The following is a 27980-nucleotide window of genomic DNA, read 5'->3' as shown; positions in this document are numbered from 1 at the left end:
TCACGTACCGCCCGGTCCTATCCACTTTATTTGTGTCCATCATCAGTCCAGTGTCACGTTCATCAATTCGCACGTACTCGTACGTGGTAGTAGTAGTCCTTGCCGGTGTCGCGCGAGAAAGAGCAGGAGTACGTAGCGTATAGCGAGAGCGCGCGCGTGGCGCCAAGCAGGCGCTCCCAAGGCGAGCCGCACCAAACCGCACGCGCTCCCATCCCGTGTGGCGAGCAAATGGCTTCAACGCGCGCAGGAGGAGACGCGAAATCGTATCGGGGCGTGCGCCAAGGGGCTCGCCTTCAACAGCTATTGCCCAAACCCCCCTCAACCTAGCGAACGTCTCATCCCCCCCATCCTCCACTTGCCCCCTCCTGATCACTCACCTAAACACGTACCAGAAACACTAGACCCTGTGTTGTTAGCCATGCTACTCTTAAATGTTAATGCTGTGCTTGTTGCCCCCATGATCATCAGCTGTTCGTTCTCAGTCGGTAGGGTTCGTTCTCAGTTCCCCTTAAAACAGACAACCCAAAATCTTTTGTACAATCTTACTACCAGAGTGAAGATCACGACGGCCAAAAACACCAGAAGATCACATGCAGAGATCAATGATCTTTTGGTTTGCCTCATCATTGATCGATCGCGGGCTTTGCGCTTGTTACCTTGCGGTTACACACACTTTTGCACGTAGGATCACTGGTAGGTCGTAAAGTTCACTCATGGTTACGTTGCCTGCTCATTTTGGGCTTGGATCCATCTCGGCGACGCAGAACTACCCTTTCTTTTCTTTTTCTTTTTTTTCCTTTTCTCCTTTTTCCATTTCGACATGACGTTTGAACATGACGGAATCTTTATGTTTCTGCTTGTACTCTTATTCGTCACGTCGAGTAACTTGCATGTTCGGATGAATCGGATTTGCAGGGATATGATTCCACGGCTTTTGCTCAGTTATTACCAAGTGATTTCGTTAGTTTGGGCGCATCACTTGTAGTAGTACTATACTGTTGCACACTGAGCAAATATGTATGCGGTTTGTCACCTTTACCAGCAGTGATCAGCAGGGTTCTTTTTCTGAAACCTCAAACTTCGTCAATATCACAGTTTTCTTGTTTCAGGGAAGCTAGCTAATGCACTGTTGGCAGAGGCAGAACTACGTCAAACAGGCAACGCCAAAAGCCCTTAAATAAGCTCGCTTACAAGCGATATTAATGCAAAGCAGGCCCAAGTGCTCGGCTTGACCTGCATCTGCATGGCCGCAACTCACAAGCCTAGCAAAGGCTCGTCTCGCCCTGGCCATTTCCCCCTGTTCGTTTGCTCCATGCCAATTATAACTTGGATGCTTGCGTGTGCATGCATGGTGGACGATCTGATGAACGCAGTAGCAGCGATTAGCTACTGGTGGTAACGAACAAGAGAAAGTTGAAGGGAGCAGTTTCTGCTCTGGAAAAAAAGGCAGCTGCGCCTGGTTGGCAACATGGCATGGCCTCGACCTCCCCTTTGACTCATCCACCAAATCCGTTCATCTGTAATCTCTATCTGGATTTCTTTAATCCCCGGCAGTGACGCCGTGTTTGGGGGCCTTCCCACGTGAGAGCGCCCTTGGATGCATCCATGCCAGTACGCCACTGCCTGCCCGTCCTAATTAATCGACTTAGGATTTTGTGCTTGTGCTGGGAATCTCTGTTGCTGCTAGTCTGCTACATGCTCTACTGGCTCCCCTTGTTTATCCATGTTTTATCGGTTTCAGGATTCAGTACTACGGAGTGCTCGTTTAAAAACTGGTTGAGAGTCAACTGAAAACTGGTTAGGTGAATGTACGTACAGACATGTACAGTACTCCCCGGCTCAAAAACAGATCGTTTTAAATATGTGCAGTTAACATTAATTATATGTTTTCACTATAAAATTATGTTAAAATTATATGCTTTTGGGTGTATGAATATAAATAATGTATTCAAGTTTGTCGGAATAAGAGCTTCCATAGCACTAGTACATTTTAGGTTAATTGGATCTATGCCATTACAAATTTACCAATTAAAAAAATATATCATTACAATTCGTCTATTCATAGCCGTGCTACTAAAATTTTACAAAAGTAGAACTGTGCTACTGCCGACACGTGTTTCATCTATCTCTATTTTTTTCCGTCTTCTTCCTTCTTTCTCCCGTCTCCTCTCACCCTGCTCTCTTTGCTCGGAGCAGCAAAGGCCAAGGTGGTCGTCATGGCCACCAACCTCCAACCACGGCCAAGCCGCTCCTCTAGCTCGGCCGTGCAGCGGCGGCAGCATCGAGCTCGACCTGTGCGCCATCGCTGGCATCCAGCGCGGCTCAAATCTGGTCGCTGTCGATCCCGTCGACGGCATGCCTCGACAGGAGGACGGCGACGCGGTCAGAGTCGTTGACTTGGGCGGGGACGACGCGGAGGAGGTGGAGACAGGCGGTGGTGACCTCGTCGGTGAGATAGCGAGGCGAAAGGAGCTCCCGGCCACCCCCTCGTTGGTGGCGGCACCGAGACGTCCGCCGCCAGCCACCGTCGCCCATGCCAGATTCGCCGCACCGTCGCCGGATCCACGCGTGTGGGCGCGGAGCGGCGGCCAGATCCGCTCGGGAAGAAGGCGGTGGAGCCTCCGCCCCTTGCGCCCACCCGCTTGGCCTCCCGGCCACCTCCTCATTAGCAGCGGCGCCGCCCGAGGCCGTCGAGCCGGCGAAGCCCCCCGCCGCCGCCGCCGCTCCACGGCCGCGCCCACATCCTCAACGCGCGCCACAGCCCCGCCGCCCCCACGACATGAGAGGAGAAAGAAGGAAGAAGATGGAGAAGGAAGGAGATGGATGGAAAACGTGACGGTATTGGCACGGTTCTAATTTTGTAAAATTCCAGTGGCACGATTACGAATAGACAAACATGAATAGGCAACTTTGCAATGGCATGGATCTAATTAACCCTATATATTTCAAGACGGATGAAGTATTGCACGCAACATTTTGGGACCCATGGAGTATAGCACTTATGTAGTTTTTTCCAATTTATGCTAAGAATTAAATAGTAATATTTATATCACTTCTACCTCAGCTAATTCTTTTCCCTAAATTCTTGGCCATCGTCTTCCACAATTAGCTGAGCGGGAGGGAAATGACTCACTATGACAACAATAGAAACTTCATTGGCGAGTCTAGGTGCCGGTGACACCCGAACTCCTCTAGGCTCCCTTCGAATTAGAGTTTCTAGGCTAGAGATGGTGGGAAGGTATATATCAAAGGTAGTGAGGGTGGCTTTGAGGGATGATGGAGTGGGGGAAGACCAATGGTGGGTGGCAAGTTGTTGATGGCTATTCCGGAGCGGTGGCGATGAAAGAGGGTGGGAATGATGGCAGGGATGACAAAAGCAAAGGAAGCGGAGGTGGATTGGACAGCGTGAGCCGCTGGAGACAATGAAGGAGAGGTGAGGCAAGGGTATGACATTGAACTTGGAGATGATGATATAACATATCAGGGGTGTATACGACACCATCGACGGTAAGGGTAGTGGCGCAATGTATGTGTGTGGGTGTGTGTGTATTTTTTTTTTGGGGGGGGCGGGCAGTGGTTGGGTGGAGGGGATTCTCTTTTTTTTTAACCTTTATTTTCAGAATCTGAATCTTTTGACCACACCATCTCGTCTGGTGTGGAAAAACAATACTAACACATCGCACACAGCGGATGTGACAGTTTTATCCTACCAAGTTAACTAGGGGCGGCTAAATAACGCTGCCACGCCGGTCTAGCTGGCGTGGCCAAATAACGTTCACGCTATGCAGACCAGCGTAGCAATGTTATTTTGCCAAGCTAGTCTGGCTGGCGTGGCCAAAAATTAAAAAGTTCAAAAATAAATAAATAAATAAATTGGTGGAGGGAGCGAGAGGAGAGAGAGAGAGCAGGACGTGTTAAGTATGTACTACTCCCTCTGTTCTATTAAGACTATTTTTAAAAAAATGAGACCTCTATACTTGAAGTAATTCAACCGTTTAAAATGTGACGGAATTTTAAGAAGTTTTCAGTGGACTGATAAGCAGCAAGCTCCAAATTTTATAATACTCCGTATTGACTTTGAAAAGTCCAAACTGATTTGATTTTGAGATGGACCTGAGGGAGTGTAGTACTGTTAAGTACTACACTAGTTCTGAATTGCGTCTGATCTGACTGAATTAAGCATGCTACTCCATATGCTAGCTCCAAGCCTAATCGTTTAAATGCTCTCCTCAGCGCATGCGTCGCTGACTCTGTTTGTGAGGTAGCGGTTGTTGTTCTTGCATGCATGGCATGCTAGTTATCGGGAATGGGAACATGCAACGTATAGAAAAGCTGGCTGCTGCGAAGAAGGTCATTGCCTTTCCTAGGACGAGCAGCAAGTAAACAAACCGAAAATGGCTTTTCATAACGACCCAAAAGAGACTGCTCATCGCATGCATAGGCTACGCATGGCAGGGCTAGCTAGCCTCTGTTTACGGCCATGCTCTGAGCATCCATTGCAATTTTGCATCTGAATTTGGCAATTTTGTTTGTTGGATAATGTGAAAACAAAACACACTAATAAAAAGACATCAATGTATATATATATAAAAGGGACATTTAAAAACATATGAAACTTAGATGAGAGTGGGTGTTTGGAACGCAGACGTTTTCTTAAAACAATAATCATCGTTAGAACACTATATATGTCATCCAAACTGGAAAAAAGAACAGGAGGCTGTTAGTTTTCCTTCGTTTTTGCCTTGAAAAAATAAGGAAAAAGAAAGCTTTCGTACTCTTTGATTTGCCTCGATCCTATAAACTACTACCTCTATTTTAAAATATAGTTATTTCTAGCACATTGTATTGTTTTAAAACAAAGCTATTTCTTTACCGACTACCTCTCAACCAATCACAACCGTTATCCAATTAATTTCTTTTACTTACGGAGTACTTTCATTTCTAAACCAATCACAATATTCCTCAAATCATTTACACTTACTTTTAATACTCATGACCATCTTAAAAATACTTATATTTTAGAACAAATGAAGTAAAAGCTTTCTCAGTAAGTTTTCAGCAGCAATGGAAACCTTCATGGTTTCTTTTCAAATTCCTCAATCTAAACAGTGGCTTATCTGTACAAAATGAGAAAAATCTAAGAAAAGTCATTGATAAACGCTCAATTTCAGAAAATATCATCAACAAATACAAGTTTCATGAAATACTATTGTACAACCGACTTTGTCCTAAAAATATCTTCGTTGTCAAGGTCCAGTTATAGCAGCCCTCCGTTAAGTGCTATAGGATAAACAATGCATTTAACGTCGCGGAATGGACGGAACTCTAACGATGATGTTATTTCTGTAACAAAATCACTTGTACGATGTTATTTTATGAAACTCACGCTCATCAATAGTATTTTTTGAACATGGATGTTTGTAAATGACATTTTTTGAATTTTCTCTTACGAAATAATAGAAGAAATAGATATTCCAAAAGTTATATGAGGCTAGTTGTATAGGACTACAGGTCCACATAGCTTGAGTAATAATAAGAAATTAATATACAGTTATGTTGGTACAGTTGTAGAATACTCCTATATGTGGCGGTCATGTGAGATCTCTTCAATTGTAATAGGAGGTTTTTTTATTAGAGGAATTATACTATGCACTTGTTTAGTCGCTAACTTTTTCTTCAAACTTTTAACTATTTCATCACATTAAAATTTTTCTACACACATAAACTTCTAACTTTTTATTTTAAACTTTTAATTTTAGTCGAATTTTAGAGTTAAGCTGCCCTTCGGAGTTAAGCTGCCCTTCGAAGCAGAGTCCAGGAAGCAAAGGTACTCCGTATTGTCTTCGTCGTGGCATCAACATGTGCAATGGCATCGAGCCTCTGGTTGTTGCATCGGGACCCAGAAACATCATTGAAATCTTGCAGACAAGTCGATCAGCGTGTGCCTAGCCTTGGGCTTTGAATGCGTTACGTGGACGTTCTTCTGCAAAAATCGCATATTAAACGCGAACCAACTTAATTGAACCAGCGCCTACGCATCTACAGTGAAATAGTATAGTACTGTAGCATTTAATTAGTCCTACGACGTTTTTATCTGCAGCATGTGATCCTTGGTTACTCCGATTATTTTTGAGAAAATTTTTTGTGCACCCTTGAAAATTTACTTAATTTCTTTCTTTCTGAGTTTTGCCCATTTCTTGTATGTAACCTCAAATTTTAGATTGGATTCGTTTTATACACTTTCTGCTAGTTGTCTGTCAAATTCATGTGAAAAAAATCCATATTACCTTTTGGTATGAAAAGTATATAATTGTATGGAGCATATTGTTGAAGTGTAGAAATTTATTGAAAGAGATTATCATATTTATGAGTTTGTTATGGAAGATATTATTTACAACACAATTTGTTATATGACATCTTTCAGATGTTAGTTATCTCCATTCCATGTTTTAGGTTTAATAATTTAGAAGTAAATATTATTTTTAAGTCATATATAAATAAATTTTGTTTTAATAATATCTCCCATAATAAATTTATAAATATAATAGTCTAATACAATAAAACAACGCACTTCGATAAATTTATATGTTTTTTTCACATGGGCAAGATGGACCTTTGTTTAGGAATTTAATACTACAGTCAACTAGAAGGAAAGATATAGAAGAGATCTACACTGAGCAAAACTCGAAGGGATAAGAAAAGATTAGGTATAATTTTAGGGGTAACAAGAAATTTTCTCTTTTACTTTTTGAGAAGACTCGAGGTTAGCCGTTGCCTCAGCACATACTCCTACATAATACTGTACTCATATACGGAGTACACTCCTAGTAACATACTTCCTCCGTCCTAAAATGTAAGCATTTTTAAAGTTGGCACGGGTATTAAAAAAGTAGATGAGAATAATTGAAGAAGGTGTGTGATTAGTTGAAAAGAGAAAGTAGGTGAAAAAGAATGGTTGTGATTAGTTGAGAGGAGAAGTTAGGTAGAAAAATAGTTTTATTTTGAGACAAAATACTATGCTAGAAATAGCTGCGCGCGCTCTCTCTCTCTCTATCTCCCTCTCTTGCGTCTGCTACAGTTGATCCGAGCTTTGTCAGCTGCCTCCTATCTAGAGCTAGCTAGCTTTAGGCCTTCTTATCTTCTGCAGCAGCTAAAAGCGAACAAATAATCTCGACATATCAAATAATCCGCGATCGAATGATTGCTTGATTTGCTTGATATCGCTTGCTCGCTCGCTCGCACGACATGACGCGAGGACCCTTTCTTTCCTCCTAACCTTTATTGACCGGGCGCCCCCAACAACACAAGCAGAAGCAGGCCCGGCCGACAGGCGATATCAATCCAATGCTTGGTTGCCCCCAACACACACATGCATGCAACCCCCACGGCAACAGCCGAAAAGCCGAAAAGCAGCCCTGCGCTGCATGCGCTTTCCTAGCCGATGATGGATCGATCGATCGATCGACCCCGCCTCCCAGCAAGCCAACAAAAGGAAGATTCCACCGCTCGCTAGCTGTGGGTTTTCATTTCGCTCGTGATCGTTACGCGCTGCTAGCTCGGCTTACTACAGTGGGACACACACACACACACCGATCAACTACGTGGTGGTGGAGCCATGCTCGCTGGGGAGAAGAACACAAGGGGGAGGCAACAAGCGAGACAAGAACACAACTCCGTGGCTTTGGATTCAGCATTTGCAGCCGCAGAGAAATAGGCCGATCGAGCCCACCACACATGGATCACAGGCGCCACAGCTAGGCTAAAGCTCTGCTACGCTATTGTTGCTAGCGGCGCCCTGCGCTATACGCTTCATGATCACCGGCCACACACCGTCCATATGTGATGCACCGATCCAAGACTGGTGGTTGAATTATTGTCCACCAATCATTACTCGCTGATTAGAGAGGCTCAAGCTCGATCACCATTGCAGCTGGATGCCTGGATTCGGCCCCTCTGCCTGAGTGCCCCTGTTCAATTCCTCCATAAGGCATGAGAACTACTCCTATAACTGATCTTACACTTCATATTAACACATGAATCTACACTGATTAGGAACAATGGCACGTCAATCCAACTTAATTGCTGCAGGAAACTGAAGGTTAGTGGTCAAATCACGCGCCATTGCTGCAGCGCAATGCAACGCGCGGAACTGTGATGGCGCAGAGTGAGGTCGTCGACGATCGAATTCAAGCATGTGTCGTCTACTAGACTCTCCGATCAGGCACAGTATATGGTAGTACTCCAGTACTGCTCATGGCAGAGCCCGGATCAGATACGCAGCGCACATGCATGCCTCGCTAGCAGGAACCCAGTAGCGTCCAAACTGGGAATTGATGTCGAGGGGTCCCAGCTGCTGTGTGCTGTGCCTGTGCTACCCGAGCGAGGCGTACGTTGCATATGCAGTGTGTGCAGGGACACAGCATGCATAGCATCAGGGATGGCGGCAACCGAGCAGCCGATCTGCTCGATCATGCACGGTGACTCCCCATTTTTTTTCAGAGAGAGAGAATACGATGCGGCCAGTACGTGCAGCAGATGGGTGCAGACCGCAGTACGTCCATGCCGATCGGTTTTGCGGTGGTTGCAGCCTTGCACAGGTGTAGTAGTTCGGTCACCTGTTCATCCAACAGTGCGTTGCTTTGGTCCAAAGTGAAACGTCAAGCGCCAAGGAACAAGGGCGGATTACGCTCACGACCTGTCTCGCGCGCAAGCCTCCAAAATCGCGGAGTAAACGACGCGTTGATGTGAGCGTTCATCGATCGGGAAAACCAGATCGGAGAAACTTCGATGGGAGTGACGCCGAAAAGATAACGTGTTTCGTGTAGACCGAAAAGTTGTGTCCGTGTGGCTGGCTGCCTTGGCTAGGTGGCTTGAAATATTGTGCGATGTGGGCATGTGGCTAGCCGTTGTGGCCTCGTTCCACTTTGCGCTATTTTTTTTGGGCGGAACGCGACCCGAAAACCATAAGAACTAGTAGCGGTTACGAAATGTTTTGTCACGAGCATGGGCTTCATCCCCAGGACGGAGACGCAACGGACGGGCAGGGCCCGGGAAAGGCGGCGGCCGGGTTACGTTCTTTAGCTAAGCTGCAAATCCCTGCTTGCTTAGTTTTAAGGGACAATTACAAATTTACAATTGCTTTGAATTGTTATTACAAAACTGTCACTAGAAAATTATAAAAATACAACTGAAACTATCATTCGAGTGGCCTCTTTATAAAATTGAAAAAAACCAGTGGCAAATTTTGAACCTTATCGCTGTTAGGTTTCATTTCTATAGTTTCTAAAATGCAACATCCACCACCTCTTTCTCTTTTGCCTCACCTTTACTTCGTATATATCTCGCTAGGCTCCCTTTTAATTGTTTGGTGAAGTCCTATCAAATACCGTTATCCTACTCCTTCAGGGTCTGACCATTGCCCTTCTCTTTATTATTATCGGGATTTAAACATCTAACAGTATTATTGTTGTATTATTCCTTTATGTTTCTAGATGTCTCACCAATTGCCAACACCCAACCTCTTTAAAATGACTTGCCGTCATTCCTTCTATGTATTGTTACTAAAATTCTAAAAATCAAATATAATCATCATTGGGTTCTAGTTTATGGTTTTTAAATGTCCCTCAACCATTGTCACCTTACTCTTTGTGACCATGTTGTTGCCCCTCCTCACTATAAAATTAAAATTCAGAATAAATAAATTTTGAAGAGATGGGGAGGACAGGTCATAAAGGAGTAGGATGAAGATGTTTGACGGGGCAAGACAATAAGCTCGAGAAAAGTGTAGGTTTTATTTTTGAAGGTCTGAGGATGAAAAGAAGTCATGACGGACCGATAATCAAGTAAAGTGAAGGCAAATAAGTAAGGGGTGATGACTGATGTGAATTTTAAAAACTATATAATTGTAAACCTGATGGTAATAAGGTTTGATTTTTTTAAAAAAAATCCTAAACTAACAATGTGGTTATTAACACATTTAAAAATCATTTATAAAAGAGTTACATGATTTTGTATCAGAAATACTACAAAATGGTCTATCGTTTGGAAGAAATAGTTAAAATCATGATGGTGTTAACATGGTACCGTAATTACTGGATCTTGTATTAGACATGTTTATCATGTATAGTACTAGATCATGACATTGACATGGTACCTATAAGTATCATGTATGGTACCATTATACCTATCTAATACCACAAGTATTGGATCTGATATCTACGATACAGTGCTAACATATACTTGGGTTTATCGCGTTGAAACGATATAGCGTTTTGTAGTAACTCTTATAGTTAAGAGATCGAAGAAGAGAGTAGGTGGACGACGATTAGTTCTCGGGAAAGTGAGGCGGAGTACGTAGTTGATGGAGAGAGGAGGACGAAGTGATGCAGCGAAAGGAATTGGTGGGGAGGAGAAACTGGTATAGAGAAAATGGATCTAACAATAACGGTTAGCTCTTAATTTATCCATGGCAACAGAATCACATCTCCTAGTTTTTCTGTTATTTTATATATGGGTGCTAGTCACAAATTGTATGATCATCATACAGGTTCTAAAGAACAAATACGATATGTTGAACCAAAGTCTATTTTGTTTGGCCGCCGAAATACCACTACACAAGTAGGGCGAGGCACACGGCCCTTCAAGTACCGGACGGCGACGAGCGAACACGCGGCCCCCCGCACCGTGCGTCGACATGTAAAACGGAACGCGCCGGCCGTAAAGCCAAAGGGAAAACTACGCGGTCGAAGTAAACAACGCTCGCTGCCCGTGTCTGTCGCCCTCGATCTCTTCCCCAGGACAAGAAAACACACCGCCTCGCCTCCTCACGTCAAAACGGACGCCGAACGCTCAAGTCGCACCAGCGCGCTGCGCGCACCTACTCCGCCTCCTCACTCCTGGCCGTCGCACATCTCCACGCCGCTTGGCCCGTCCCCCTTGGCCCCATATCCTCTTCCACTCGCAACACCAGATACCCCTCTTCGCTCTTGGATTTCTTTACTTCTACGGTTCTTACTACGTGTAATTAAGTGGCTGACAGAGGAGAGTAATTAGCCGTAGTCTCTCTCTCACTGAACTTGTTGCTTCCGCGGCGACTGCCATATTGGTTCCAAGAACCCTTTTAATCGCCTTTTGGTGTGCCCCCACGAGAGCATAAGCTCCTAGAGTCAAAACCCCAGCTTTGCTACTCGCTATATATACGCTCTCCACCCGTCTCGCTCTCACCTCTCACTTCGACTTCTCGTCGCTGGCCGCCTCTCCTCCACGAAGGCCGCGTGCGCTGCACTACCCTCGACGCACCGGCACGGCCGGCCGTGCGTGCTAGTGTGCGGTGTTATGGGTGCACGGCCAGTACCGCGGCGGGAGGAGGTGGTGGTCGTGACGGAGCTGGAGCTGCGGATGCAGCTGCTCGGCGGCGGCGGCAACTGCTACAACATCAACGACAACGCCGACCTCCTCGCGGAGATCCTGGCGCGGCTGGACGGCCGCTCGCTCGCCGCCGCCGCCTGCGTGTGCCGCCTCTGGGCCGCCGTGGCGCGCCGGGACGCCGTCTGGGAGGCGCTCTGCCTCCGCCACGTGGGGCCGGCGTCCGGCCCCACGGCCGGCCCCGCCACCCGCGCCGTCGTCGCCGCGCTCGGCGGGTACCGCCGCCTCTACCGCCTCTGCCTCGGCCCGGCGCTGGACCGCCTCGGGCGCGGCGGCGGCGCCATCGCCCACGCGCACGCCAGGGCCCGCCTGTCCCTCTCCCTCTCGCTGTCGCTCTTCTCCATCGACTGCTACGAGCGCCTCGGCGGCGGTGGCGGCGCCGGCGCCGGCAGGCAGCCGCAGCCGTCGTCACTGCTCTTCCTGTGCAAGCCAGTGGACGTCTCGTGAGTCCCCTCTGAATAGGCGTACACGTGTACGTACGCGGTCGCATCGCCGCCCACCCGCTCGGGCAATCCGGGCCGTACGATCCACGCCGTCGCGTTCTTCTTGGCGTACGTGCGCTGCTACTAGCTTGTCTGGCGCACGACGCTTAACATAATTGGTTACTTAATTATTATTATTAGCAGTACGAACAATAAGAATTGATTATTATTAAGCTGTACCTGCGAGCCATATTCAATATGGGAAAAAAATAATTAATGATTCCTTTGTTTCTTCTCCTTCTTCTTCCTTTTGATCGTTCCTCCGTGGACGCTTTGGGCTTGTTTGCGTCCGTTTGGCGAGTTGCTATTTCAAAGCACCCGGTTTGTATCGCTCCTGCTGTTGTTGCTTCGCCTGGCTGCTTGCGTGCAACTCGACCGTCTACTTAACGTAGTAATCACCTCACCTTTTCTTTTGAGAAAAAAAGAAGATTTCTCGATCCATTGCCATTTCGTTCTCATGCACGATGAGTGATCCATGATGCCCAACTCTCGGCAGCTGACATGCGTATCTGCGCGACTTTTTGCCGCAAAAGGGAAGCTGTTGCTTCTACTGGATACGCTTGGAACGGGTTGTTGTTGCACGGGGACCGCCGGCGAAATGGACCACTGGCTAACTATAGTTACTCCCTCCGTTTCAAAATGTTTGACGCCGTTGATTTTTTAGTACATGTTTATAATTTTACATATTTCACAAAAGTTTTTGAATAAGATACGGTTAAACATGTACTAAAAAGTCAACGGTGTCAAATATTTCGAAACGCAGGGAGTACTATGCTAGTACTACTACTAGTTGGGTGATCAAGGCTCCCTTTTCATTTTTACTACTCCTACGGTATATTTCAGAAGACCAATGCTTTCTAGTTTCTACTGCTGTTACATTTATACTTGGAGTAAATATTAAGTGAATAGGTTAAATGGTCGGGTGATTCAGGTGGTTTTATCAAAGTTATTGTTGATTCAGAAGAATGTAAAGTGTTATATCGAGGGTTTCAAGTTTTTCAAGGTAGGGTGAATGTTGGTTAATGCAATTGCCGAATTATTTGGAAGTGCAAAGTGAAATACGGCTCTAGATTCATATACAAGGTATATGGCTCTACGGTATGGCTCTACGGTTTAGGTTACTTGTGGTGGAATATAGCTCTAGATTTATATATAAGGTATACGGTTCTACGGGTTAGGTTGTGGTGAAACATACCTTCATCCGAGTTTAAGTTTTAGATTCCGTGGTAACTATGTTAATCTAAAAATATACTAAGATGCTCATAGAAATATGTATGTGCATTCATATATAAGGGTGAGTATCGGTGCATTATGACCATTCGAAAAGATATTCATGCATTATGAACGTCTATATTTTTTATGATGGTTTTTTTAAGAAAAAATAATTCCTCGGAACGTTTCTAAACACGGAGTATCGTTTTGAAGAAGTTTCTCGAACATGTTTTCCGTAAATTTGCAACACTTCAAGCAACTTGAAAAAAGCTTCCTGAAGTGTCAGTGTTAGTGTGTTACCACCGCGAACGCGAAATGCATGCATGTCTTGTTATCTTTGTAAACAACTGGTTTGGCAACATCTGATGAGAAGAAAAGATACTTCTACTGCACAAAAATCCATCCCTGTTTCATTACACTTCAGACTCTTACCCTGGCCTATCGGAGTTTGTGGGCTTCGCTGCATTGATTGAACCAGTACGCCCGCGCTCGCTAATTCTAGGGCCCAGACATGAAAGGAGGCTGTACGTTGTTAAGCGAGGTTGAAGATGATGTTTCTCTCCGGACAAACACTGTGGTCTAATCTCATTATCTCAAGGCTGCAAAAGTTGCACAGCTAGGAATTGAAGCCGGAATTGCGCGTAGAGGAAATTAACGACTTTAATTAATTTAGCCTGTTAGGACAATCAAAAAGACTTTCCGTAGTAAAATGCTTACGTGCTTTGGTCCAGAATTCGCCGAAATTTTACTCGGGTATTTCAAACAGGTGAGTCCGAGTCCATGTTTGAAATTGCGATACGCTATACCAGTACTCTTCACGAGCTCCGAGGGAGCCAGGGAAGAGGATACAGATGTGCAGGGTCGGTTCCTGAACACCCTGACTTGTGCTCCACCATTTTCGGCTTTCGCCGGAGCAGAACGGCCAGGAGCGATCAGCTTGCATGCATGCAATGCATAGCGAGACTTCGCAGTCAAATGGTAAAAACAGGCTACGCAAGCGAAAACGCTTGGGAAAGTCTCCGGCCGCCGGCTTGGTCGAGTCGTCGTCGGCAGCGTCGTGTGGAGGCGCGCGTAGACAGTACAGACAGACGCTAGCTCCGTGATCGCCGAGCTGCATGCGCGCCTGCGTACGAGCGCACTATACGTAACGCTCCGTGTCTTGGCCACATCAACGTCGACGTCGCATGCAGCGGCAAGCTCCCATACCGGCCGGTCTCGTCGTTGGCCGCGGCCGTGTTGTCACGTCGGTTTTTAGTCCGCGCGTGTGAGATCTGTGATGCCGCGTTGCCAGCCGCGGGCGCAAGTGCAACCGGGTGCCACCATCACCAATTCATCATCTTTGACATGCCAGCCATCCATTGCGGCGACTGGACTGTAATAGTACGACTGGAAGATGAGAGAAGCGTTCCGGCCGGTCCTTTTAAGGTGAAAAGGGAAGGACAGTTTGATTGGAGGATGATCACACGGGCACACGGTCACGGGTAAATTTATGTGAGTTTGCAGTGATGCAGTATACGGGTAAGTCGCGTCGATCGAGAGAAGGGGGAAGGGAATGCACAGTGAATGCATCTGCTATTCATGTCAAAAAAAAAAAGCATCTGCTACAGGCAAAGAGAATTCAAAGTACTGAGGTACACGAAGACTGATGACTGCTCTGAGATCCTAAAAATGCGTAGGGGCGCAGCGTGTGACGCTGCCGCTCCGACACACATGAATTCAAGAGAGCTCACGAGGAAGTCCTACTACTACTCGTATATCAGTATGAGCGAAAAAATGTGTTTTGGTATTAACAATCTAATCAAGCCATCCAGGACAAGTACCAACCAAGATTTCGATAGCTGCACGCATCTGCATTGATCATGTGCACACATTCATTGTCTGTCAGGAGCCTGCAGAGAAACCCCCAAGAGGAGGATGGATATGATCCTGCTCATCAACACCCATCTCGATTGCGATCAATCTACATTATCGATTGATCGACACCAACACAGGGCGTGTACTCCTAATTCTGGAGGGGAATCTAAGGGCTCCTCGTAAACGACATGCAGGCTGCCGCTTCGTGGCGTTCACGAGACAGGCAGCAGGTCGTATGCTAGGCCGGGTGAGTACGTTGCCATCGACAAGTCGCCTGCAGGCCCGTCCATCACATGCGGTAGGTACTCGCATCGACCAACAGTCGAAACAACGCACCCGATTTGGTACACACACAAGCAGTGGCAACGACGACGACATAGCCCATCCGACACCCTAGCGGCCGCCGCGTAAACGACACCGGGATAATCGCATCGCCGTGGCGTGACTAGCTTCGCCGATCGATCAGCTGTGTGCTAGGCTGCTAGCTAGTGGAAAGGCCGGGCGATACGATGGAGGTGGTGGAGTTCACGAGATTGGTGGCGTTTTTGGTGCGATTCTCGCATGGATCCTGGTAAGTTGTGGCGGCAGTGGGGAGAGTAGGGAGGGGGTCACGTGTGGGAAAGAGGCTACGCGCAACCTCCCAACCCCAACTGGCTCTTGTGTCGTGTGTGTCTGCATCTTTGACATATGACAAGCCCGTATGCCAGGCTGCGCGTGACAGCGTGCAGACCGCCCGTGCAGCGACCCGTCCGTCCATAAAACAGGAGACCAGATGGATGGATGCATATGATGCACGCAGCGGGCGAAGCGACGTGCCTGTGCATGCGTAGCGCCAGCCACTACCAGCTAGCTAGGGGGGGGGGGGGGGGGAGAGGGGCTAAACACCCCCTTGAAAAGACTTGTGCCATTGGCAGGGACGGATTCGACTCGATCATGCCTTGCACAGGATACTGCTGGGGTGTGTATCTCAGCTCTCAGGCTACATGGCTAGGACTGGGAAGTCCCGAACTAGAAAATGGACATTTGACCAGGTTTAAAAAACAGTATCATTGGAATGCCATCTCAAAAACACGCTTCGTTAAAATGTCAATATGAAGCGCGTACTCACAGTCACTTTGCCATTTCGATCGTTTTGTGCATTTTTGAAATCTTTTTCGTTGGAATACCGGGTGATGAGACGGAATTGCCCATGCTCGCTGGTGGGGCACCCGAGGTTGCAGCTAGGGATGGCAACGAGGCGGGGCAGGGTCGGGTTGGGCTGGAACGGCCCCGCCCCTGGCCCCGACCAGAGATGCGGGGCCAAATCAGGCCCCGTCCCCGATCCAACTAGGGCCCCGCATTGGATAAAATATCTATCCCATCCGCAAAAAAAAAACAAGACAATCATCAATTTGGCAAGAACAAATATGGTACATAATTCACACACCATCAAAAATAGCATAATTGTACATAATTGACTCTCAGTGCGTGAAGCTGTGAATCGATGGCCGCCACGCCTGTGCCCTCACTGGCCGCCACACCGTGTGCCGGGACGACCGCCGCGCTTGTGCCCTCGCCAGCCGTCGCGCCCTCGCCGTGCTTGTGCGCCCTGCACGCCGCCCGTGCGACGTGTGTCGTCAGCACTCGGCAGACCGTAGGGAGAGCCGGAGAGGGTGAACAGAGAGGGGAGAGGAGAGGAGCTGGGGATGGGAAAGGCCGAGAGGGCGACCGGCGACCGCCGTGCCCTGGCGCCTTGCGCTGCGCCACGTCGCTGCCGCCTGTGTGTGTGGGATGGGAGGGGAGATGGCGATTGGGGAGAGAGTAGAGAGAGAGCTAGGGTTTTGTTTATATATGTCAATATTTTGTTGTGTTGGGTTCTTTTTGACCTTGTATAGGCTACATTTTGAGAGTTTAATATACAACCCCGGGGCCTCGCGAGTCACCCGCGGGTGAAATGTCTCCCCCGTCCCCTCCCAGCAACGTGTGGTGGTGCGTGCTCGACGACGCGCCCGTCCAAGGCCTCCCGCCGGCGCCATCGAGGACTGGCACTAGCGCTCCCTCCCGGCGCTACCCTACATGCTCAACCCCGGTGATGACGGGCCCGCCCATGTCGCCGCGCACGCAGTGGTCGGCGACTCCCAAATCCGGGTGTCCACGGAGCGGCACGAGGCCAATTTCTTCTTCCTTCCCCTTTCCTTTTCGCTCGCGGCGCGAGGCAATCGGATGGCCTCGTCGTTGTCGTCCGCTGGACGCCGCCTCGTCGGAAACCTAAGCCTGAGGCCTGGCGTGGCGTCGATTATCCTGGGGCTCCCGGACGACGTGGCCGCCGTCATCCTCTACCTGCTCACGTTCCCCGACCAGTCCCGCCTCTGGGCCACCTTCTGTGTGTGGCGGCTCCTCTTCTCGGCGGCCATGCTCCTCCCTCTCCACCGCAGCCTGCGGCTTCCGCGGCGCCACCTCCTGTGCTTCTTCCCCACCGTGCCGCCCCCATCGCCTGGTGGTCCCTCCCGCCGATCCCGTGCTCGCCACAGCACTATGGCCTCGCCAACTTCGCCGCGGTCGCGGTCGGCAGCCAAATCTACGTCCTCGGCCGCTCCCGCTTTGACGCCCGGAGCTATCCCCTCGACAACCCCTCGCCCACCGTCTAACGGCTCGACCTCGACCTCTCTCGCCACCACTGGGAGCGCCTCCCCGACATGCGAGTCCCACGAGGGAGCTTCGCTTGCGCCCCCGCGCCCAGGGGTGGAGTCATCGTGGATGCGTCGGCGAGCGGCAAGGCTGTCCACATGGCGAGCAGTGGCAATTCCGTCTCTTCACCCGCCATTCTAGCGAAAATGATTTCGAAAATTCACAAAACGGCCAAAATGATAAAGTGGTGGTGAGCGCACGCTCCATATTGGTATTTTAACGAAACGCGTTTTCAAAATGGCATTACAGCGAAATCGCTTTTTGAATGTGGCCAAATATCCATTTGCTCATCTGGAATATAGAGTACGTATCTACAGGAACATCTTAAATGTACGTACACTGTGCTGGGGATTCAGTGATCGCGTATACTGGGTACCGCTATCTTAAATACGATAATTGAGTGTATTTTGTCTTATGCTGCACAGCCACACATGGCACAGTATGTATGATCTTCCCAACATATATATGGCGTCGGCCGTCCTGATGCCTGCGGTGTTCTTCATCAGACATCCAGACGATCATAAATTTCTCGCTAAACTTGTGCTGCGCATTGATTCCAGATGTACTACTGTACTGTGCTGTATAAATTTGCATCACTTTTGCTAATGCCATGCAGACCCCGCACGCTCTTTTTTTGTTGCAACGAAACATACTGTAGTACCAGATGATTAATTATATTACCATTAGTGTTCAGTAAAAATTCTATTAATTGTTAAAAACGTTAAAAAATCCGCCAAGAAGATGGCGAGCATGCAACGACAGTCTGGTCGAGCTCTGGGCTGACACTTAGGGCATATTTAGATCCATTTGGAATGGCAAATGGGTGGAAAAAGTTTTGGCATTGTAAAAGTACTAGTTAGTGTTTAGATGCATGTTAAAGTTTTATCATTCTAGCACTAAAGTGAGAGAGAGAAAAAGAGAGGGAGTGGTCCCAAAGCACTTTTTGGCACAATTTGCTACTATGGACTAGCAAATGCCAAATTGCCAACTTTTACTACTAGTGTTTAGATCCAAAATGGTAAAAAGTGCTATAAAATAGTAAAACTTTTGCTATTTTGAAGGATCTAAAGAGGGCCTTAGTGCATTGAATTGTCCTGTCAAATTAGGTCCATGATTCACGCCGGATTTTGAAACCTGCCTGAAAAACGTCTACTACTGGTGTAGTATTTGTATTTATCTACACAAAATACTCTGAAAAGCAATGTAATGCATTCTGTTGCCCTCGGCTTTGTTTCTCTTGACGTCGTCATGATTTGAGGGATTATTTCAAACATAGGAGTAAAAAAACATAGAGATTGAAAAAAACAAAGAGAAAACTCTAAGAAATGATATTAACAAACATCCAATTCCAAAACATGTCATCGATAAGTATGAGTTTTATCAAATACCATCGTACAAACGACTTTTGTCCTAGAAATACCATCGTCGTTAGGGTTACATTAGCATACATATGTTAAGTGTTATAGGATGAATAGTACATTTAACAGCACGGGATGGACGGAACCCTAACGATAATGATATTTTAGGATAAAACCGCTTGTACAATGGTATTTTATAGAACTCACACTCATCAATGATATTTTTTTTTTGTTTTTGTATTTGGGTGTTTCTCAATGATATTTCTTGGATTTTCTGAAAAAAAAAGATTGAAATGTTAGTGACATCAAATGCCACAAAAAAATCTTAAAAAAAAAATCCAAAGCATGTATTTGATGACTCACATGAAAAAAAGCACAGTAGACCTCATTTGGAGCACAAGCATTAGAAAACGTAGTGATAGGAAAAACACAGCTATAGCACACTGAAATAGTTATAAATAATACTCCCTCCATCCTAAAATATATGTTATATTTTGGGACGGAGGTAGTATGAGATAGTTTCAACACAATTGTTTGAATATCACACAAGAAAAATATATTAATTGTAGACACAAGAAGAGAAAACCATGAGGTAATATCTCATGTTTATCTTCCTCCGACATTCCAACCAGGGGCGGAGCCACCGCCAGGCTAGCCCGGGCGACCGCCTGGGCTCACCAATGAAAACTTCATTAAATTTTAATATTGATGTGTAAATCGATGATGAAATTTTTATAGCAAATACTAGTTATATTGAAGTTTATCTGAGCTCAAAAAAATTTCTAGTTCCGCCATTGATTCCAATTGAATGGCTCATTCTCTAGAATTTTCAAAGGAAAGTTTAGTGACCAATGTTTTGTTCCAAATGGTTTTATAGGAATTTCATCCTTAGGATTCAAATCCTCCAAAAAAATTGAGCTCTTGTTCAATATGCTTTATGATTTCCATCTCACTAGATTCATTATAGGAGGAAATAAAATACAGGAGTTTTGGAGGAATCAAAGAGAGTTTTGGAGAGGGAAATTAAGAGAGCATGTGCATTTGACTTCTCAATGGAAATGAATATATGAGCTACGAAATAAAACTCAAGAGTTTTTCCTATGGAATGATGACGTAGAAAACCAATCTCACAAGACTTTGTGAACTCCTTTTTTTTTCTTCCAAAGGGCCTTATATGAAATAATCTCAAAGGATTAAAATCCTTCAAATTTTCTATAAAATTATCTCTTTGTGCCAATTCACTAGTTTTCTTTGGATTTTGTGTGAAATAAAAAAAATCAATTTGATAGTATTTTTAATGCAGAAATCAGATATTGTTTCCGTATCTGACCTGAACCTTTTGTCCTAATCTGATCTGTGACTCTGTGAGGCATTGCCGAATTGGCGGATCCACCAAATCTAAGGGCCGAGCAATTCTAAGCCCAGGCAGCCCATATAGATAGATCACAAGGCCTTTGCTCACAAGGCCTATTCGTACGTTTTGAACAGACCACAAGGCCCAAACAACAGAGCCCAACGTCAGGCATACGCTTCACGTGCTGTACTGTACGCGTATAGTAATAAGTCTGTAAATTTGCCACATCTCATGCTGGTGCCGTGATGTTACTGGGTATAGTCACTTCGATATTACTACTGGACATTGAGAAGAAGAGCCAACCATACTTGATTTACCGGTCTATTGTTCAGACTAGGACAATTACCCAACCCCATAATTGAAACACCACATGCCTCGAGCCAGTATAAATGGCTTCCAAGTTGGAAGTTGGAACACCAAACAGAGTAAAGGTTGTCACAGCAGCAGCAGCGAGCACCTAACCGAGTAAATTTGCCTAGCTAGCCCTGCTGCCATCGTGCCAGCGGCCACACTGATACATCGCTTTCTCGCTTGTTTATTACAGTATCATATAATACTACAAACACGCCCCCCCCCCCCCCCCCCCCCCCCCCGCGGATCACTTCACATCATATACACCGGTCGTGTCCCAAAAGCTCAAAACACAAATGGTGGTGGCCATGGCTACTTGTGGTGTTAAAACCTACGAGAGCTGAGAGAGAAGTACGGGCAGCTAGGCAGCAGTACAGCAGCGAGAGGAGGAAGAAGAAGCAACAGCTTGGTCTGGCTCGCTTCACTTGCCGCCCGCCATGGTGGTGGTGGTGGCCTTGCCGCCGCCGTTGCTGTTGCCGTACAACCGGAAGAGGTTGAACGCCGAGATGAGCGCGACGCCGACCATGTTCACGCTGGCCGCGATGGCGCACGCCACGCCGCCGCCGGCCTGCGCGCAGAACCGCTTGTAGAGGTGGCACGTCTTCATCCACTGGAACTCCGGCTGCCCGTACTTGCCGATCAGCGCCGCCTCCATCGCCGCGGCCACCGCTGAGATCACTATGTACGCCATCACCTGCACGCATGTAGCAGCAGATGCAAGAACAAAAAAGTGTTATTGACAGTTTGGAGAAGAAGTCAAAAGAACCATACGAATTCAGACGGAACACGATCAGCATTGATCATAAACGTTACAACCGCGTATACGGAGTAATTAAACGAAGATAATGACGTAAAGAAACTTAGATAATGACGTACTGAAGTAAAAACTGCTCCTGTCACTTTCAGATGGACACAGCCCTGGAGCTTAGAGTACGATGTATTCTGATAATTTAATGCTAGAATAGGCAACAGAACGATCTAGTGCTCTAGCATTAACACCAAGCTATACCGTGATGGTTCTGATATCACCAACTAACACCAAACAGGTCTTCTTTTTTTTTAAAAAAAAACATCTAACAGTGCTTTGTGTGCATCTCACTGCTTGTTGATGGTAACGCTGATTCTGAATTCAGACAGCAAAAGCACATGCTGTTATACAGGCTAGCCACATTTATTGCTAGCAGGAGCAACCATTGTACTAACACTCTACTCATAATATTTTTGCTGTAGCTTGAAAAGTGTTCAATTACAATAAAATCAATGAAAAATATATTGCATTCTGCTCATCTATTCCAGCTGCTATTTAAAACGTTCTTTCTTTTTCTCACAATGGTACCCACACCATCTTCAAATATTGGTCACTGGGTACTATCAAATTAAAATTTTGTCCGCTCATTTTTTCTTTTGAAGAAAATGTATAAATATTTGAAAGTATTCTATATTAGCTAAGTATGTTGCATCCTAAATATACTCATTAAACTTTCGTACATATTGATCTAGACGTTTAAAGTTTATTGATGGTCAAAGCTAAAATAAACCTAATCAACATCTACAGTTAATTTGAAATGAGAGGGAGTCTATCGATTTTGACCAAACATATCAATATCTAGTTACACGGTTTGATCGTGACATGTGAGCTGCTGTACTGTTATGTTAGATACCAATGTTTAATGCGCCACAAATGAAAGGTTCAATTAATCCGTCAATATCTAATTTACTTAACATTGACCTCACTGTACAAATTTCGGCCACTACTTTTTATGACTAAATTTGTGAATACTTAATATTGTACAGTTTCGTCGATGTGCGTTGCACAACAATGTAACCATGTGAGTTACAATGCATACTTACTGAATAATGTGAAAATATCAATGGTCAAACTTTTAAATTTGATTTCAATAGTAAAAATGAGATGTTTACCATGGTCTCTACTAGTAATAGAAATCAATCTAGAATGTTCATTTCTTTCTAATCCAATGGATTGTATCTGTCTAGACTATCACCTCATCAACTGATAGTAGTAGAATGGTAGTATAACTTATAAATCAATGGTTGAGATCACCTCTGCTGGCTATGAAATTACTAGTATATCAAGTATTTTGAAACAGGAGGAAAGTATATCAAAGATAGATACTTTTTCTATATGTAAGTTCATACCCTGAACTTTAAAATATATGTATATGTATTTTATGTTTTTCCTTTGCTTCTTCTGACATGGGATATATGTGTTGATAGGTTACTGTGATACCAATCAGTTCTATGCAACCTGGAAGGATCCAAAGGAAAACTATAGAGATTACATGAATTGTGCATGGTGGTGTAGCACAAATACTCTTAGATAAGAAAGTAAGTATTATTAACTTGGGCACGATATGTTTGACTAGGGTAGTGTTTGGTTGGAGGGACTAAAGTGGGGTTAAACTTTAGTCCGAGGGACTTATGTTTTTGAGAGAGGGGCTAAATTTTAGCCCCTCTCCCAAACACCCCCTAGAAATGGTTTCCTAATTCCTATGAAGATGGAATGTCTGAGTAAAAAGGCTTTCCTATCCTTGAAGATTATATCTCACTAGAAAGGGTTTCCTAATTTCAGAGCTATAGTACAGAACATCAGCATTTATATACACCCAAAATGTAGTCATCATAGCTGAAAAGTCACCTCTTGATAGTGACAAACACACATGCGAGAAAATAACAGAAGCAAACAAATGACATGAAAAGCTGATTGTGACATTAGCAGCTACTTGCCTGATCACAAGAGAAGATAGCCCATGCCAAGGGCCTACTGAGAAGGACACCACCTCTCACTATGCTCACCAAGCATCTTGCACACTGGATTAGGCTATAACACGCAGCCATCCCATTTGCTATCACCAAGAGCCTGCATCAGAGAAAGCAAGATTTACCATCGTGTCCCATAGCTAGCTCCTTGATCAAACTTGTGTTTCCAATGAAGTTATTCAAATTACTTTTTTAAAGAGTTTAAGCAAAACATGGTTATTTTTCGGTGCCTATTACAGTTATATTTACTCCATGTTGCAATGGAACTTTTTTTTAAGACAAGAAGATGATTATATCACTGGCCTATCCTCCACAGCTGCCTAATAAGTAGTAATCCCTCCATCCCAAAATATAACGTCCAACCACCACTAACGTATAGATCAAGAACGAATTATTATCACCTTCTCATTTGGACCAATCCAATAAACACAATTCATATATACAATGGGATTATAGATCTTCAGAGAGAGGATTTCAAAAAACAAATTAAAAGAAGAGAAAAGTGCTAACTAATTGCATACATGAATGCGTGAATTGTATTATGAAACATTGGAAAATAGTGGTTGTGGTTTATATTTTGGGATGAAGGGAGTAGTATTTTATTTTATACTCTGTGTCCTAGCTATCTAGGTTAGCTTCTCAATAGTATGTCAGTGCTTTGAACGGTACACGATTCCATGGTCCCTTGGGAAGATGGTCCTGCTTACGGGTGTTAATGTGGACAGCAATTGAAACAGTAACTACAAAACGTAGACAGATGGAGCACAAATCTGAAAAGAAATAAATACGGATCAATGGTGGTCGCCACTCGGCATACATGCTGGATCACTGATCATGGATTGATGCATGACTTGCATTTTCTTTTTGGACTGCATTTATTACTCCTTTCCGTTAGAAAAGATGTTCAAAGCCATTGTACGCACACAGTACTAAATATATGAAAAAAGATGGTATGAAAAAAAATTGTCATAAGAATGGTACAGGTCAATATCATTTTTATTTTACCCCCACTGTTTAGAAGTACAAGACTTATTTTAACCATCCAATTTTGAGTTTTAACCACCCTTTTTTGGACTAAAATCCGCAAGATTTTTAACCACATATGGATCCAATACTATTTAGATGTTTCCATAAAAAAATATTGTTGAATTTCATGTTCGAAAGTACCTTCTTATGTCTAGTAGTATGATTTTGTCACAGTAAGCAAAATAGCGTAAGAGAAATTTACGATAGAAACTTGTTTTTGGACCGTCAAAGACGCCCCTATATTTTTGCATGGAGGGTCCATTATTAACCCTGAATCATTCTGACAAAAGGTTAAAAACACTACTACTACTACTAGGCCAACCCAATGACTAGGATGGTGTCCATAGCATTAAATAAGCCGTCACCTAGAATGAAAGATGATGTGGCAAGTGAATAAATGAGAAAAAAAAGAAGAAAACCAGATCTTGCATGAGATATGGTTTCTACACAATATCCAAGACATCATAAGGGCACCCGCAATGGTTATCTATAGGCTCTCTACAAGATATCCATGTCAGCATATTTTCTTACTTAGAAGAGATTAAATGAAGAGAGAGAGCAAAGCTATCTACTAATCTGGAGATAGTCTATAGAGAAAAACGAGGCAATGAATTAGAGAGCTATAGATACCCATGTAGACATACCATTGAAGTGGTTTACTATTAATCTAGTCTATTACTGAGATGTACATGTTTTATAGATAGCACCTTACTTTACCATTGCGGGTGCTCTAAGAGATAAGTAGCATTAAATTTAAATATGGAAAAGTGATGTTTGCATTGAAAGAGTAGTGTCTAGTAGTAGTACTAGTTTCTTGATGATGTGGAGTTTATAAAAACTATGTCTAGTGTCTTGGATAGGGACTGGCCTTACTACTACCTGTGAACTGTGTGAGCACATTTTTGACCAGAATTCTACCGACAAGTTCTACAGAAAAGAGGGTTAACCCTCTCCAACCGTGCCGGTCGGCGAGAAGTAGGTTATGCATTTATACGTTCCATGAATGATCTAACCATCAAGACCGCATTGAGCAGCCACCACGTGGTAGGTGCCGATCGTCACTACTCACACTCAAGCACCGATCCGGATAGAAAAACAAACTTGCACTATTTCACTCCACAGAAAAGAAAAGGTTAAAAAAAACACACAGAGAGAGCTCTTTCTCTTCTCTCCTGTGTGGCTCCATCAAGGACAGGCCGTGCCATTAATGGAGCTTTCCAACTTTTGGTACGGCTCTACGACCCTCTTTGATGCAGCAGAGCCTCTGCTTCGTGTACATGCAGATACAGAGCCAAGGCTAAAATGAAACGGACTTGTGAGCTTCGTGTGGTGGTGCAGCCACGCAAGCAGCAGGGACCCCCTTCCAACGACAGGGCAGTAAAATGGCCCAACCGTGCCGCGCCTGCTGCTTTAAAAGTGGCTGCTTCCCCCTCCCTCCACGTACGAAACGCTTGGCTGGCCATCTCATCTCCTCGCACTTGGCACTCTTTCCTCGCCGTTAATCTCTCCAGCTTCTCTACGATTACGACTCTATCACACCATTCACCACAACAAATCACCAGTTCATCTCGCCGTGCTCTTCACCGCACATGGAGAGAGGTGATCGGTGTACCAAATTAAGGAGGCTTTCTCTAACGCTTGCCTTAGAAAGGAAGTGGTACTAGCATACTAGGACATGGACCGAATTACCGGGGATTGGTTACTTGATGAGCAACACGCAAATTAAACAACCACAAAGGCAAGGCTGCCAAGGCACACACTGTTCATGAAAAGGTAGTAGCAAGAATCTTTGGCTCCTATCAACGACCAGTGAGAAGCAAATAACTGTAGCACATAACAACGAATTTTGAGATAATATTACTACTGTGCTCTGAGCCACCTCATCTTGCATGTGAGGCTGGCTCCGTGCAAAACAAATTTGGAACAGTTTATTAAAGATTCGGTTGCTGGCTTGCTGCTGCGTTCATCATCATCAAGTGACTAAGTACTAGTCAAGCAGGAAAGAAAAGTTACTGCTACTACAAACATGGAGGGGATCGAGAGGAGGGAGGCTTACACGAGGGACTGCATGTCGGTGTACCGGGCGACCTTCTGGATGGAGAAGAAGACGCGGGTCTGGCGGTCGGCGCCGAGCAGCGCGGCGGCGAGCACGGCGAGGCCGCAGGCGGCGCAGCGCAGGAGCACCTCGGCGGCGCGCGCCCGCCGCTCCAGCGACGACGGCACGCGGCCCCCGGGCCCGTAGTAGCACACGGGGACATTGCCCGGGCTCACCCCGTCGCCAACTCCTCCCGCTTGTTGTTGCCTCATCGCCGGCGACGACGGCTCGCTCGCTAACTCCCGGTTTCTCGCTAAGGCAGCAGCAAGGCAAACGAGCGAGCGGTCGTGTGTGTGTGTGTCACTGGAGCGGAGAGTGCGTGAGAATTGAAGAGGAGTGGCGCTGATAGCTGCGATGCGATGCGATGCGGGTGAGAGGGGCCGGTATTTAACAGGCGAGGAATTAAACGGATGCAGAGCCGCGGCAGAGGAGCGTAAATGTGCAACGTTTTTGCTAGGCGCACTCCACCAACCCAGCACGATTTGTGGATTTAATTCCTAGGCTGTGGCTCTGTTTATTTCAGCTTAAGATTATTATAATATAGATTATTTAGTTAGATTACTATAAACAGATTGTTATAATCTGTAGTAGAATAAGTGGTTAGTTGTTTCTTTCCTAGATTATTAGAGCCTAGATTATTGGGTTTGCAAGTCTAAAAAGGGAGTGGGGTGGCATGGTGGGTAATTTTTCACCCAATAATCTGGAAAAAGCTCACCTAAATGAGCTTATCAGATTATAATAAGCTGGGCTCCAGATTATAATAAGTTACTTCAATAAGCTGTCTGTTTCTTTCAGCTTACTACCAATAATCTAGATTATAATAATCCCAAGCTAAAAGAAACAGGGCTTGTGTTTAGTTTCACGTCAAGATTGGAAGTTTGAATAAATTGGGACGATGTGTTAGAAAAGTTAGAGGCTGTGTTTAGTTTCACGTCAAGATTGGAAGTTTGAATAAATTGGGACGATGTGTTAGAAAAGTTGGAAGTTTGTATATGCAGGAAAGTTCAATGTGACGGAAAAAAAGTTGAAAGTTTGAAGAAAAAAGTTGGAATCTAAACAACGCCCTACTCCTTCCATCCCTCAAAAAATAGCAATTTCTATGTCTCAAGAACTTTTTCACCAGCATTCTCTTCTCAACCAATTACAACTCTCCACTGTTTAATTTTCTTATCTACCTCCACTTCTCAACCAACACAACCTTCAACCATTTAATTCTACCCACTTTCTAAATACCCGTGTCCAACCCTAAAAATCCTTATATTCTGGGACGGAGGGATTACTATTTACTACTCCCTTCGCTCCAAAAAAAAAAAATCGAATCTAAGCTAGTATAACAAATCTGGATAGAGAAATGTCTAGATTTATGGTACTACGATGTG

The 27980-nt window shown here is 45.3% G+C and overlaps 2 protein-coding genes across 2 annotated transcripts; one reads left to right on the top strand and one right to left on the bottom strand.

Annotated features, from left to right (window-relative positions):
* Window positions 1–11221: 11221 nt before the first annotated feature.
* On the top strand, window positions 11222–12143 carry LOC4331940 (F-box protein SNE). Its single transcript, XM_015774529.3, has one exon. The coding sequence runs from the start codon at window positions 11335–11337 to the stop codon at window positions 11869–11871; it is 537 nt and encodes a 178-aa protein (XP_015630015.1). The 5' UTR covers window positions 11222–11334; the 3' UTR covers window positions 11872–12143.
* An 8501-nt stretch (window positions 12144–20644) lies between these two features.
* LOC4331939 (CASP-like protein Os03g0196400) lies at window positions 20645–26962 on the bottom strand. Its single transcript, XM_015773186.3, has 3 exons — window positions 26563–26962; window positions 23448–23580; window positions 20645–21396 (listed from the first exon to the last, which is right to left on the bottom strand). Exons 1-3 carry the CDS (start codon window positions 26811–26813, stop codon window positions 21124–21126), a joined length of 657 nt encoding a protein of 218 aa, XP_015628672.1. The 5' UTR covers window positions 26814–26962; the 3' UTR covers window positions 20645–21123.
* Between the last annotated feature and the right edge of the window lie 1018 nt (window positions 26963–27980).

This window comes from Oryza sativa, chromosome 3 (assembly GCF_034140825.1).
Source record: "Oryza sativa Japonica Group chromosome 3, ASM3414082v1".
NCBI classification, from domain to species: domain Eukaryota; kingdom Viridiplantae; phylum Streptophyta; class Magnoliopsida; order Poales; family Poaceae; genus Oryza; species Oryza sativa.
This window is presented reverse-complemented; position numbering and strand designations above follow the sequence as displayed.